The following is a 14,149-nucleotide window of genomic DNA, read 5'->3' on the forward strand; positions in this document are numbered from 1 at the left end:
CACTGTTGACTTTTTTTTTCTTAAATTAAAAATGAATTTTCAGATAATAATGATCTTTTTTTTTTTTTTTTTTTGCCTTTTGTTCACATTACTCTGCAATGAAAACACTGTCACTTGTAAAAAAGGTAGTAAATGCAGCTTATGTTAGCATGCAAACACCAAACACAGGTGTACAGACATGCAGCCGGCAACAAAGACAACAGTTTGAAGCTTTAGCTGTTATCAGATATAGTTGAGATGACAGGGTAACGTATAAGCAACTCACAAACATATGAAAATCAGCTGGAGAGAGTTGAGGATTTTGTATTTTAGAGGTGTTTCCTACTGAGAATATTGGAGCCGTTTCTCTTTCTGTATATAAAGAATTAAGTCGTGTTTGGTTTGCAGAGACTGATCCCTCTCCAGTCCCCAGTAAAATATCGAAAGCCTGCAGCAGCACAGTACAGGAGTAGCCAGCAGACTGCATAGCTCTGCTTTTTAAAGAACATCGATATCAGTACAGACTGGAGGCTGCAGCCGCCACCACAACACAATCAATAATTCACAAACCTCCTTTACACCTGTGAATCACCAAAGCCTACATTGCCTATGTGATTAAATGCCTTTGTGTCCAGTCTGCTTTACACTCACTTTTTGCTTTACTGTGTTTTTCTTTTCTTTTTGTAGCTTGATCTCTCCCACTCCAAGGTCAGTTTCTTGTTTTTCTCATCTCACCACATTTCTTTTTTTCAGTTTCTCACTCGCACTTGAATTCTCTTGTTAATATTGAAGAATCAAAGGTGAGACATTCCTGTGTGGATGGGTAAACGCACACACTAACACACACACACACACAGATACACACACAGTTCCCTGAATCATATCAGCTATGTGAAGAATTCCCCTCTCTGCAGGGTTAGCGTAACTCAACACAACAGACCCAAACACAGCCTTATGAAACCATGTTACTCAGGCCGTCAGAAAACAGGCAGAGAACCCCTCAGCGTGGCAGTCATCTGGTCAGTCAACAGGCTAAATGCATCAACTCATACTGTTTACATACATTACAAGCATTTGTATACACTTTGTACATTTCGGAGGGAAATCACACACACAGTTGCAAAGTGTGAATTATTTTAGTCGTTATTTTGGGCATCCAGGCTTCTGCAAGTTAAAGTCTTGTTAATTCTGTGCACAGACAATGTTAGGTAGCTGTTGGTTGGAGGGATTCAAGGCTCAGATTGATGCTGAATCATCAGTACAACAAATGAGGAACTGTGTTCGAAAATATCCGGTTCTTTGATTTAAAAGTCAAAGCAACCCTGTGCACATAAAAACCTAAGAAGAGAAGTCAACTACAATTCTCAAAGAGCATATTCTGTTAAGAAACATCAAAGCACGAAGCTCAAACTTCTGCAGCGTGCACTGCTAAAAGCAAGCAAAGGCTAATACTGGCGCTTAACAGAAATTTGACATTCAGCAGGTAAAATCTTCAGTCTGCCTCTGATTCTTACACTGGAGGGTGATGATCATTGTAGTATTTAGGGCCTTTGACAGTAGGAAACATCCTTCTACAACCAGCAATGCAAATGCGAAATGATACAGTCAACAATCTGCCGCACACTACACTTCACACTCACTAATGAACAACAAGGGAAACAAAGTAGTTTGCTTTCACATCTCCACTCACTTAGCTTAGGCAAATCAGCTGCCCATCTACTGCTGTAAAGTCAGCATTGTGAAACACTGAGTGTCCAAGCCATCCATAGCAAACTGGCAATTCAACTGAGGGAACACAGCCCACATCAGACCAGAGCAGACAGACCCAGATCCCCTACCAGCGACCCAGCCATCCATTCAAGCCTGACCCACATCAGGGGCCTGGTCCTGGGCCAAGGCCATGACCATCAGACCATTAGACATTAGGGAAAAGAGACAATGAGCAGAAGCTAGAGAGAGGGGCTGCTTAGAGGGAGGCCTTGGGGACACAGTGGAAGGGTCAGTCTTGCTTCGCTCAGAGTGAAGAGTGCATCAGTTAGGTTTTATTTATTTCATTCTCAAAAGGACTGCAACTGCAACTCTGTTCAGTTTATTTTCACTTCAGCTGGCTCTGACATCAAATCCTCGTCTTCCTTTTCATTGCAGTGCTTTACTGGCCACAATTGGATGTCTCTGGAGAGGCAGCAGTTGCAGGAACAAAGTCAACACTAGATGAGAATAGAGACGGGCTCTCCTGAGGCTCCCAGGCAAAGTGAACACAGTAAACACTATTTTCTTCAAAGGGCAAAAAAGACAACAGTCTAAACAAGGTTCTGCCTGAACCTCAGAGTTTAGCTGATATTTTTTCACTTAGGTCCAAACTCAAGAAAACACACAAGCTCAACCTGTACTAGTAATCTGCTTCAACAAGAAAGGTTTTCTAAATAGCACAGCAGTGGTTGACTTCTGTGGGTAAGAAGACACAAGTATAAGCTATTTATCATGAGGAATAGTGAGTCATACTGACTCACATAAAAAGCTCACAAAACTGGAAACTGTACCAACCTGCAGGTAGTGACAGTTTAATTCAGCTCTGTTCATCAATAGTTCAAGCAATATGCTATCAGCCTGTTGTTAAAGAGTCACCTCTACACCGAGCCAAGAAACAGCAAAAAAATCATATACGCACTAACAGCCATGTTAGCAAACAAACAGCATTTAACCCATTCAGTAAGCCAGCTAGCCCTTCTGAAAGCTGCTCCTGGCTCCACAGGGCACCGTTTGGATATTGTGATCCTACCTTGTCAATCTCCTGCTGCAGGACCTGTTTGGCGACCTCCAAGTCCTGCAGCCGGACCCGTAGCTCTTCGTTCTCCTTCTCCAGACGACTCCTCTTCTTCTCCACGCTGTCCAGCTGACTGTGGAGACGGATGGACACGTCCTTTGCCACCTGAGAGAGGGTAAAGAGGGAGGGAAAGAGGATCAGGAGCGTAGCTCAATGTGTCTTTGAATACCCCCCCCCCTCCAAAGTATTTCAATGAATAAATCAAGCAGTTACTTTTTCTGCAGTTCAAACAGCTTGTGCATGTACTGTATAAGGTTTTACATAATCTCTGTTTACACTGTAAGTGGACTGACAAAAGTAATGCAGTTTTTTTCACTGGTGATTTGGTTTATTGAGGTTCAGTATTGTTTTTATTGTCCCCCAAGAGAAAACTGACGTGACAAAAAGACGTACTAAATGAACAAAAACATACAGTTAAACTGTTTTTCATTGTATTCTTTAGGTCACTTTCAAAACTTCAAATTGTGGGGTTTATTTTGTGCACTTTTAAGCTGTCAGCTAGTCTTAAAATAATCTTTTAATCTGAAAAGATGCAGACAATGTATTTTGACTGCAGCAGCTCGTAGTTGCTGAAAGCCACAACTGGGAACTGCTCACTATCTTAAACTGTGGGTACAGCCATGAGACAGGAACATAAATTGTCAAGGTGGGTAAACAGGAACACGAGGAAAGAGGACCCAAATGCAGAAGCCCCAGAACAGACAGATGAGTCAACTAAAGGTCATTTATTAAACTCAAAATCACTGGAAACTCAAAATCACTGGAACAGTCCAGGGCCAGAGAACAACACCTAAACAACTAAAAATCATTCATGAAAGAGGGTCAAAGACTAGAAACATAAAACGCAAAGCAAACTCCAAAAGTCCTTACTTAAGATCAAAAAGGTAATCAAGGTAAGTCCATGAGGGAGAAAACGCCAGGCACAGGTACAAGAACGAACACGGAGTAAACTCATAGAAGCAAGGCAGGAACAGACTCCAAACAAACACGGGGACAGACTCAGGTATGAACACAGACGAACTGACCAGGGAACAGGGGAAGCACCAAGACTTAAATACACAAGGTAATAGGTAACAGGTGAAACCAATTAGGGCGGGGCAGCCAATCACAAAAGGAGGGAAACTAGACAAAGACAGGAAGTAGATTAAGACAAGATACACAAGGGGCAAGACTTCAAAATAAAACAGGAAATACACAACCAAAACTGAAGAGACAAAAAGAATAACTTAAAACAGGAAATACTTACAGAACTAAATAAACTAGAGTCCAAAAAGGGCTGTAAAGGGTTCAACAAATGTCCAAGAAGAGTTCAAAACAAAAGAGTTCAAAAACAGCCCCCTTAGGGGCTGATCATGACACAAATAAACAAACAAAGCAGATAAACTTATAACATTATGAGTACAATTCATATTTCCGTTATGTGTATGCATGGCTCATAGTTTTCTCTAAAATAAAGCACACAAGGTGGTGTTATGAGTAACTCGTTTAGTAAACAGATCAAAATTCACCAGCGCTGACTACAATAGCCTCTAAACTGTCATCATGGGATATTGCTCAGGAGATTACTTTTTATATAGCTAATCTCTGTTCAGGTAAAATATTGGCTCTGTTTTATATCATTGTGGGGCATCAGAAATATTCTAGGACTGCTGCCAGAGCAAAACAGGACCAGTTAACAGCTTTTAAAAAAAAAAAAAAATTTTTATTTATTTATTTATTTATTTATTTTTTAAAGCTGAGTCTGTGAAGTGTGTCTCCAATCAGCAGGAACTTCCTGCATGTACAACTCTGTGTGCACAGGGGGTGATTTTTCTTCTTATCTAATAAAGCCAAAAAAGATAATTAATACCACTCTGGCTGATCTTTTATACATAATGTGATCTTATGAAAGTCTGATTATTTTCCCCCCGGGGGGCATTCATTCATTAAAAGTTTCTAATGTCATTGAGTCAAACTAAAGTCAACTCCCTGATGTCTGATATGAAATCTGCAGCAAAAAGCAGCATTAAAAAAAAAAAAAAAAAATTCAATCCAAACGGTTGTTATAATCTAAATCAGAATGACTATGTTAAGAGACAGAAACCTATTTATCATTTTCATTTATTTAATAATTTGTTATTTTTTGTTTTATTGTGGTAGCTGCGTGCAATGAAACTGGATTAAGCAGCACTTGTTGTCCAAATAGCACAATATACGTGTACATAAAGACACTGGGTGTGCTACAGAAACACAGTTAATCCAGGTTAGATCCAGGTTTAATGCTCTGTTGGCAAACCATTTAACACAGATGAAGTCAAACCTGTTTTCTACTGTGTTTTGGGGAAACAAAGCACACAGCGAGGGTCACTATTAAACCCTGTTGATCATCTTTGTGATCTGAGCAGTGGCCTTTTTGTGTGGGCCTTTTGTCCCAAGAATAATACCTAAAGACTTTTAGGAACTGGGCAGCAATAATGAGTTTAACAGTAAATGTATAGAGTGACTTCAAGTGACAAAAAATATGTCAAAGAAATAACACTGTTAACATGCAACAACAGGATCTATTCAACTGCACAATAATAAAAAAAAACCACAGGTCACCACATCACAGCAGCTAATTATCTGACCCACACTGAAAACAAAAAATATTTAACTGGACAGATGTTCGCCAGCTGTGTCACACTCAGTCAGTGCTGTTTGGTTATTGATTGCTTTGGCTCAAATGAAACTGTATATGAGTGTTTTTATTTTAATCGGCTGTATAAGGTGTGACTAGTTTAGTGCCTGTCCAACATGCTCCCGTCAGTAAGGGCTGATTGTTTGGCCTGCATTAATCCAGCTTGCAGCTTTCTTGAGAGCATCATCCAAACAACTTCACGCTCGACGCTGCACTTCTTGGTTCCTGTACCTGTGAAGTTTGACATTGATCGAGTGGTTGTCGAGAAAACTGAAACACAGAGAGACGGATATTCCTAAATTTAGTTAGCTGACATGAAACTTTAATGATGCTAAATGGATATATTCAGTTTTAGAGAGAAACGCTTGTGTTAAATCACTCCGCAGCTCATAAACGTACTTAGACCCCATTAACCTCTCCTGATTTAATCTAGTGGGGTGAGAGAGATCTTTAGCATCTGATGATTTAAGAGTTTCATGTTGATAGATTTTACTTTTATGTCATGGGTTAGCACCTATACCACAGTTAGTGGGTATAGGCTTTACTGATTTATTATTCACAATCACTTTACTAAATGAGAACTGTGGCACTTCTCAAAATCTAAAATATTTACAGAGTGGTGACAGAAAAAAAACCCTCTGTCGTTACTTGATTATTCTTCAACTTCCTATTTCTGAACACAGAAAGAAATCATTCATTTCACACACACAGCCACAAGGATATAAACATCAGTTTTGTATCAGGGTTTGATTGTTATGGGTTATTCTATTACAATGTTAATTTTAATGTTTATTCTTCGATATATTTTGCAGGCAGTGTGGAGGGAAATCTGAATAACAACTGCAGCTCTGGTGTAATCGCTGCACGAGAGCGAGGGGATTTATCTGATCAGCATAATTAATACTTTTACAATTCAAAATTATATGTGAGCAGTTGTGTGCATGTGCATCTCTGTGTTGTGTGCATGTCTGGTTCACACAGTTTGTGTCTCACTGCTCATCTACAAAATCTCACCCAACCCAATTTGTAGTTTTGTGTATTTATTGTGTGTCTGCATGCCAGAGTATGAATGTATGTGTGTCTGTGTGTTTGAACCAGTGCCACTGTGCAGCTGAGTCTCACAATGCCCCTCTGTACTGCCCACTCTCATTCTAACCAACGGCTCCCTGAGCTCCACCACGCTCCAATTCATGTTTTAATGTGTGCGTGTGTGTGCATGTGTGTGCGTGTTTCTTCTTCCCTCTGTACACCTCCTGTACGTCAGGTTCTCTCTTGTTTCAGTAGATCCTGATAGTTCCCCTTGTACTCACTTCTCTTATAGTCCTCCATCTCTTCCTCTTTTTTGCTATTCTTTAGGCCCCCCCCCCTTCCAACTCTTCTTTATTTAATCTAACAGCCTCTCTCCTCCCACTCGTACTATAATTATTGTACATCTCTTACAATTCAGTTCATCCAGTGATGAACAGTATCATCCTGTCAATGAGGGCGTGTTGTTCCTATCTTGAAGTTCAATTTCAAGGACTTGTTGGTACAGGTGGTTGCACATTAAAATAACAACTTTTTAATCTATTTCTTTGATAAATTAACTGCTGCTGGCAAACCTCACCTCAGATTTCATGTCAACTGAAAATCAGTAGGATGGATAAACCACTCATTGATGATTGGTTAGGGCAAAACAAAGCAACCACCCCAATCGCTAAAGTTGTTTTTTTTTTTTTTTTTACTGAACTTAAAAGCTCAATGTGTGATAATATAAAGATGTGACAATATAGATTTTCTTAACAGTCTCCCAGACACTTCTTTTGCAATGGCTGTGCAACTTTGACTGTGGCCACTACTCAATACACAGGCTGGTGTTGTAGTTCATGGGGGATTAAATGGACTGGACTGCACTTATTTAGCACTTTTCTGGTCTTATTGACAACTCAAAGTGCTTTACTCTATATGTCACATTGGCCCATTCACACACATACTCACATACAGATATCACAACCATCAGAGGCAATTTGGGGTTCAGTTATTGTCCAAGGACATTTCCACACACGGACTGGGGGAGCAGGGACAGAACCACCGGCCTTCCAATTGGTAGACGACCCGTCCTGCCTTCTGAGGCACGGCTGCCCCAACACATGGGACACTTCACAGTCCCGCCCACAATGTTTGATTGGCAGAAGCTCGACAGCAGTGAGCACTGAGTTGTAAATCTGGAGATCCAATGTGAAGATACATGGATCTCACTGATTACCTCTTAAACTAAAAGGACATTTTTGCATTGGTTTGCTCCCTCTGTCTCCGTCTCAAGCAGATGGAATGCAGACAAGTTCTTAATGTGTGTTGGCTGAACGCTTCCAGAGATTTATGTGGATTCAATCGGACAGAAACGGCGGCTGTGCTTGATTTTGATTGTTGCATCAATATCGTTAAAAGAAAACAGCTCTTATTAACGGGCTGTTTTCACCCCCGTTGGTTTATGGGGCCTCAGTTTCTTTTCCTCTATCTCCCTCTGCTTCTCTCTCTCTCTCTCTCTCTCTCTCTCTCTTTTCCTCCCCTTCTTCTCCTCAATGCTATAATGTCCTCCTCCTCAGCACTCCTTTGTCAGCCTTTGACTCCTAATAAATGCTGTATTGTTCTTCTATGTTAAAGGGAAACGTGAAGGAATTTGACACCATTGAGGCTTTGGTGTTTTACCCAGCAACAGAGCTATAGGATGTAATTAGGATTCAGTCAGGGTGCTGCCGAGCTGGGAGAGAGAGTGGGTGTAAATGTGTGTGCGTGTGTGTATGTGTGTACATGTGTGTATGTTAAAGAGAGTGTATGTGTGTGTGTGACAGAGGGATTGTGGAATCAGGAGAGAAGCAAAAACATGAAAACTACAGGATCAAAGAGAGAGCGAGGATTTTTCTGACTGTCCCTCTACTCACACACTGCAAAACACACAATACACAAGACACACACGCACACTGGCCACAGGGCAAACAGCAATATCATTCAACAAGTGGCAGTTAGCCATCAAAAGGATCTTTTTCATGTACACTGTGTGTGTGTGTGTTTGATTGCATTCAACAACTAAAGTCTTGTTTCTCCTGTTATCCAGTCTGTCTGCACTTCAGCTGAACACAGACACACATACACACACACACATTTTACTGGCTGAATGTTAAACCTCCATGATAAAATCTATGGAGAGAGGTTGTTAGAGAGATGACCGTTATGGAAACACAACAGCTGTGTGTGTGTGTGTGTGTGGGTGTGGGTGTGGGTATGGGTGGGTGTACATATCTTGGTGAGTTTTGAACAGAAAACAAGAGGACGTTTTGTCCAGCCCCTACTTAGAGTGAAGGTTGTGGCTAGACATACATATCTGGCTAGGTTGTGGAAGGCATTATGTCAATGAAGGTCCTCTCAAGAAGACAGAAGTACAAATGCATGTGTGTATCTTGAAGAAGATGATGGGAAAAAATACCATCAAACATACATTTAAAAACAAACAAAAAACATAGTAAAGCCCCTGGCGCAAAACTCTATGGCCATGGCTACCAGCTACATTCAATGATCATTCCTTCACTATTGGTGAAGGAATGAATAAATCAATAACTCATACCAGTAAACATACCACACCAGTTTTACTTGTTTCTGTAGTTGCGATGATCACACTGCATGCTGTGGCTGCAAGTTGAAACAATGCATAGCTCTTGAGCTAAGAGGAGACCAGTGTGGAGATCCTCTTTGTTGGAGGCTAGCTGTTCCTGCTTGCTTCCAGTCTTTGTGAAAAGCAACAAGACTTTGTGACAGAGACACACATTAGATTAATCAGCACCTGACAAGCTAAGAAAGAAGTATACCTCCCAAAATGTCAGAGCATTGCTTCAACATATGTCATACTTTATCCGTTTGCACTAGATATATAACTGCTGTGTTTAGGAGCAGTAGGAGGCGACAGTACGGCACAAACTCCAGTCTTGCCCTGGAGCAATAACAGCAGTACTCCTAAAACCTACTGAAACATTCATGTTTCTAGGTGTTGGAGGAAACATGACAACGTGGGAAGGGCTTCAGTCAGCCCTTAAAACCAGGACCTTCTTGCTGTTAGGCGTAGCAAACACAACCACTTTGCTTAAAATTAATTTATTCCACCACTTTGGCTTTGGACTCTGCAAAAAAAAAACAAACAAACACAGCAGCCAAGTTCCTTGTTGTTTTAAAATGTAATTTGTGGCTAAAATTGTTTTGGGTTTGCCACGGTATTGTTGTTTTTATTTAAATTTACCAAGAACATTAACATTTTTTATTGTTGGACCACAATTTTATTTATAGATGCTCTTTCACTTTGGGTTTTTTGTCTAGCTTAGAGTATTTTAGCCTCCTGCCTGCCATTCTGTTGTCAAGTAAAATAAAAACATAACTATTCATGCGCATGCAAACTCTGACAGAAACACTCGTCTGATCTGTAGTTTTACTGTCCTCAGCACTCTGCATGGCTCAGTCTGTTGTTTATCAAATCACCAGTCTCTGGCTTCACGTTGGGGAATGATGATTCCACTGACACTGAAAAGCCTCAGAGGTCTTAACAGGCCTCAACCTTGGAGGTGACTATATTGTTTTTTTTTTTTAATGAGCTATGAAATGTGCTTACAAAGTGCACTTCTCTGCAGAATTATCGACTGCCTACTGTTTAGCTGAACTCCTCTGTTTTTCATAGAGGAGAGTATTGCAGAATCAGCTGGTAGCTGCTCAGACAGATAAGAAGTGTCTTTGAAAAACCATCTTTCACAATCACACTGACAGTTCTTGGTTCAATGGCTGATGAACCAACATAGACTACTGCTTTGTCCCCATCTGGTTTCATTACAAATCAGATGTCTTTCATAGCACTTTGTTGCCACACATTCAGTTTGACCAATAACAAAATTAACAAATAAGAAAGTCGTATCTCACAAGATAAAAAATAAGAACTAATTTCTGTACAGCGGTTAAGCAAGTATTATATTATACTCAAATAGTAAAAATAAATATTCCATTACAAGTTGTCTCACAGTAGTAAAAGTGTTAGCATGGTGTCAAGTTAATAATGTGTTTGTTTTCTATGTGCAATCTGCATCTGGAAGGCATGGAACACGTTTGGTTCTCTACTTGTTATTTCTCTCAATGTGCATCTACAGTGTGGATTTCTTGCAAAAGCCCCATATTGCATCAGTTCATCACCACTGTTTTTGAGTGAGCACTGTCATCGTTTTCATAACCGTGTTATTTGAAAGCCCTGAACCCAAACTCAATACTTACGTGTCAAATGCGTAACAGCACCCATGGAATTTCCATATCACTAATACAGCTGCTTTCATGCTCATAATTTACAATGATTTCAAGATTCAAATAAAATGAGAGAACATATTTTAATCAAGTCTGCTCAGAAGATTTTAACTAAGTGATAGCCCTCGTGTTGATGTTTAGCATTGACGCTGCTGACCTTTTTGACATTTGCTCAACATTCTGGCCTCTCAACACCCATTTAGAGAAGGTTACATCACAAGTAATCTGCTTCATGTCTATATATAAAACCATTATGTGTGAAAGAGAGCGAGCCACTGGCGTGACAGCTGTTCCAGTACAGGCTGTGATCCATCTATCTTTGGATAGATAGATAGAGAGAGAGAGAGAGAGAGAGAGAGAGAGAGAGGGAGGGAAAGAGGGAGAGAGAGGGAGGGAGGGAAAGAGGGAGAGAGAGAAGTGACAGAGAGTGACGGAATGTGATGAATTCCCACAATCCTTGGCACGTTGTTTGGCAGTTGAAAAAGTGTGATCTCACTTCCAGTATCACCAACCATTGTTCCATCCATCCATCCCCTCATTAATAAATACAACCAGGCATCTATCCAGCCATCTAGATACAGTACTTTACATTATAGTAACAGTATCTGCATTTTCAGTATACTTGACAGAGCTACAACTTAGAATGATTTTCATTCATTTCAATTTAACTCTCAATTATCTTTTCAATTAATTGTTCAAGAGATGCCACAACTGGCTCTCAAGCCAGTGGTGATGACCTCAGATTACTTAGTTCATAGACCACTAGTCCTAAACCCAAAATATATTCAATTATATAAAACAGAGAAAAGCAGCAAATGATCACATCTGAGACGCTGGAACCAGTGAACGTTTTTTTCCACTTTTGCTTCATTTATGACTTAAAAGCTTCAGTGGCTGTCACATTGGCAGGCCTAGTCAAGGTCAGAAGCTTTGAAGTTCTCCACAAACCATAACTGTGTGCGTGGTGCTCTAATAAGAGTGATGCTCGGGTTTAGTGGGTGGTGTCAAAACCAAAAACACAACAGCAAAAGTGTAAGGAACGGAATAAACAGTGGTTTCGTCTGCTGTAATGTAATCTGCAGATGTTCGTATGACCGACTGCAGTAAACTAGTCCAAAGGCAGGGGGCATATCATGTCGCCAACTACATTATTTTGTTGAAGTTACAGGTTACGGAACAAAAATATCTGTTCTGGACTGGAACATCCACCCTCTGGGAGACAAGATGCTACTATTGTAGAGTTTAAAATAACAATAGCAGCTCTATCCTGCTCTTTATTTAGTTTGGGGAGGTTTACACTCCAATAATTATAGCCAAACGTGTGTTTACTTGTGTATAAATCTAATCACTGTGTTGCATGTCAAAGTATGTTTTCTTGTACTAAGCTTTCAAATAACACAGTTATGCACAAATAACTTTCTAATTATATCTTAGGATTAAAATTTATTGATCATTTCTGTCACTGTAATGACAGACAGTACTGTGGTTAAAGGGACAGTCGTATTCCTACAACTACTACTACTACTTTGTTCCATTCTGGCAGAAAAACTGTAACCCTCTGCCAGAGCTCACAGAGAAAATGCATCATCAAAGTCACTACACACACACACAACCACATACACAGACAAACGGAAACCACAGTTCCTACTGTCAGCAGGGATGTAAGGTGTGACGCTCACACTGGGACCAGATCTTCCAACAGTGTGCATGACACATGCTGCAAGAGCGGGGGATGGGACGCGTGTGTATGTTTGTGTCTGTAAGAGAGAGAGAGAGAGAGAGAGAGAGAGAAAGAAAGAAAGAAAGAGAGGGACGAATCCACTTTTATCTCTCTTCTCTCTTTCTCTCTCTCTAACACACACACACACAAACAGAGTACATGGGAACTGCTGGCCCTGTTCAGATAAATGTACCGGATACTGCTGCTTCCCAGCTTTAATCAAATGACTGTCTGTGTGTGTGTGTGTGTGTGTGTGTGTGTGTGTGTGCGTGTGTGTGTTCTCTTGTGTATCTGTCTGTGTGAGGACCAGTCTGAGAGTAAGACCTTGAGACTGAGGACACTCACTTCTTCAAAATGCCTTTTCCTTTTGCATGTTAAGACCTGGGTCTGACACATGTTGTTCTGAAGGTTAGAGTGAGATGCTGGGGAAAGTATTGTCTCAATTAGGGTCCTCACAAGTATAGCAGTATATACTATATGTGTCTGTGAGGAAGCAAGAGACAGAGGGTGACTTTAGATTTATTGTACATGTAATGTTTATATTAACAAAATCACAGACTGTATGTAGCATAAATATTATAAATATTATACATAGCACTGTAAAGCTGGTTTACAGTGACTGCTGCAGTGGTCAGTGGTCTCTCCTTATTTGGGCAACCAGCGACCAGAATGAAGACTCCTGAGTTCCACACTGTTTTCCAGTCTGGGCTACACTGAATCACTCTGTATACTGAAGGCACAGGCACAATTAAGTGTATTTTCCTACTTGTCATGCAGAGTAGTTGTTCTAATACTGATAATCTTGATCTAAAACTTTGCCAGTATTTAAGGATGAAATCAGGACGAAAAGACCTTGTAGATCTCAGATGTGTCAGACAGTTTGTAGTCTGCCCCTCAAGGCAAACGCAGAACTGATTCTCTCAAAATATGGTGAAGTACCGCTGTGTTGACATCATGAGAATCCTAACAGCTATTTCCTCTGTGTGTGTGTTTGCATGTGTGTGTGTGTGTGTCCAGATGTCTGTGGCCTGTGGGAATGAGAGCAGTGTGTGAGTAGGACAGGAAATGATGTCAGAAATTCTCATGGAGATTTCTGATGGATATACACCCCCTGGAATCCCCACAAACACACAAACACAAACTCACACAGTCACATGCAAGATGACGCCCACTAGATTTCTAAAACAGCACCAATAAGAGCATGTGACGTGTATAAGGAGATTGTCACAAAACATTCATGTGACAAAGACAATCTCTCTGTTTCACCATTTATTGCAGTTCTCTTTCTATCTTTTCTTTATCTGTCTTTGTCCCTCCCCCTAAAGGAGCACCAAAAGTCATGTGATCAGAGGGGGGGAAGAGAGCGTGTGACAGAGTTCACGTGGGTGTGTGTGTGTGTATGCAAATTTTCTGATTTGTGTGCATTTGCATGTGAGTGAGTCATCAAATCGGGGCTTTAAAGCATCAACAGTAGTTAAGCCAGTTACTTTTATAAAGCTGCTCTGCACAGAGAAGCTCAGCAAGTCAAGGTCAGGTTGGACTGTAGAGTGCGACACACACACTGTGTGTGTCCAGCAGCGACAGTTGTCCTCCTACAGTGAGGACAAATCTCATCTTTTTTTCCATAGTTTAAGTAAACTTTTTTACCCCACTGCTATTTAAA

At 40.5% G+C, this 14,149-nt stretch overlaps 1 protein-coding gene across 3 annotated transcripts in view; it reads right to left on the minus strand.

Moving 5' to 3' along the window:
- The window catches only part of soga1 (suppressor of glucose, autophagy associated 1), a 94,959-nt gene that overhangs the window by 69,870 nt on the left and 10,940 nt on the right, over positions 1–14,149 (minus strand). For all 3 annotated transcript variants that reach the window (XM_041066141.1, XM_041066132.1, XM_041066124.1), the window contains exon 4: positions 2,759–2,908. In XM_041066141.1, coding sequence (XP_040922075.1) covers positions 2,759–2,908 — 150 coding nt within the window. The remainder of the gene's footprint in view (positions 1–2,758; positions 2,909–14,149) is intronic.

This window comes from Toxotes jaculatrix, chromosome 2 (genome assembly GCF_017976425.1).
Source record: "Toxotes jaculatrix isolate fToxJac2 chromosome 2, fToxJac2.pri, whole genome shotgun sequence".
Taxonomy (NCBI): domain Eukaryota; kingdom Metazoa; phylum Chordata; class Actinopteri; family Toxotidae; genus Toxotes; species Toxotes jaculatrix.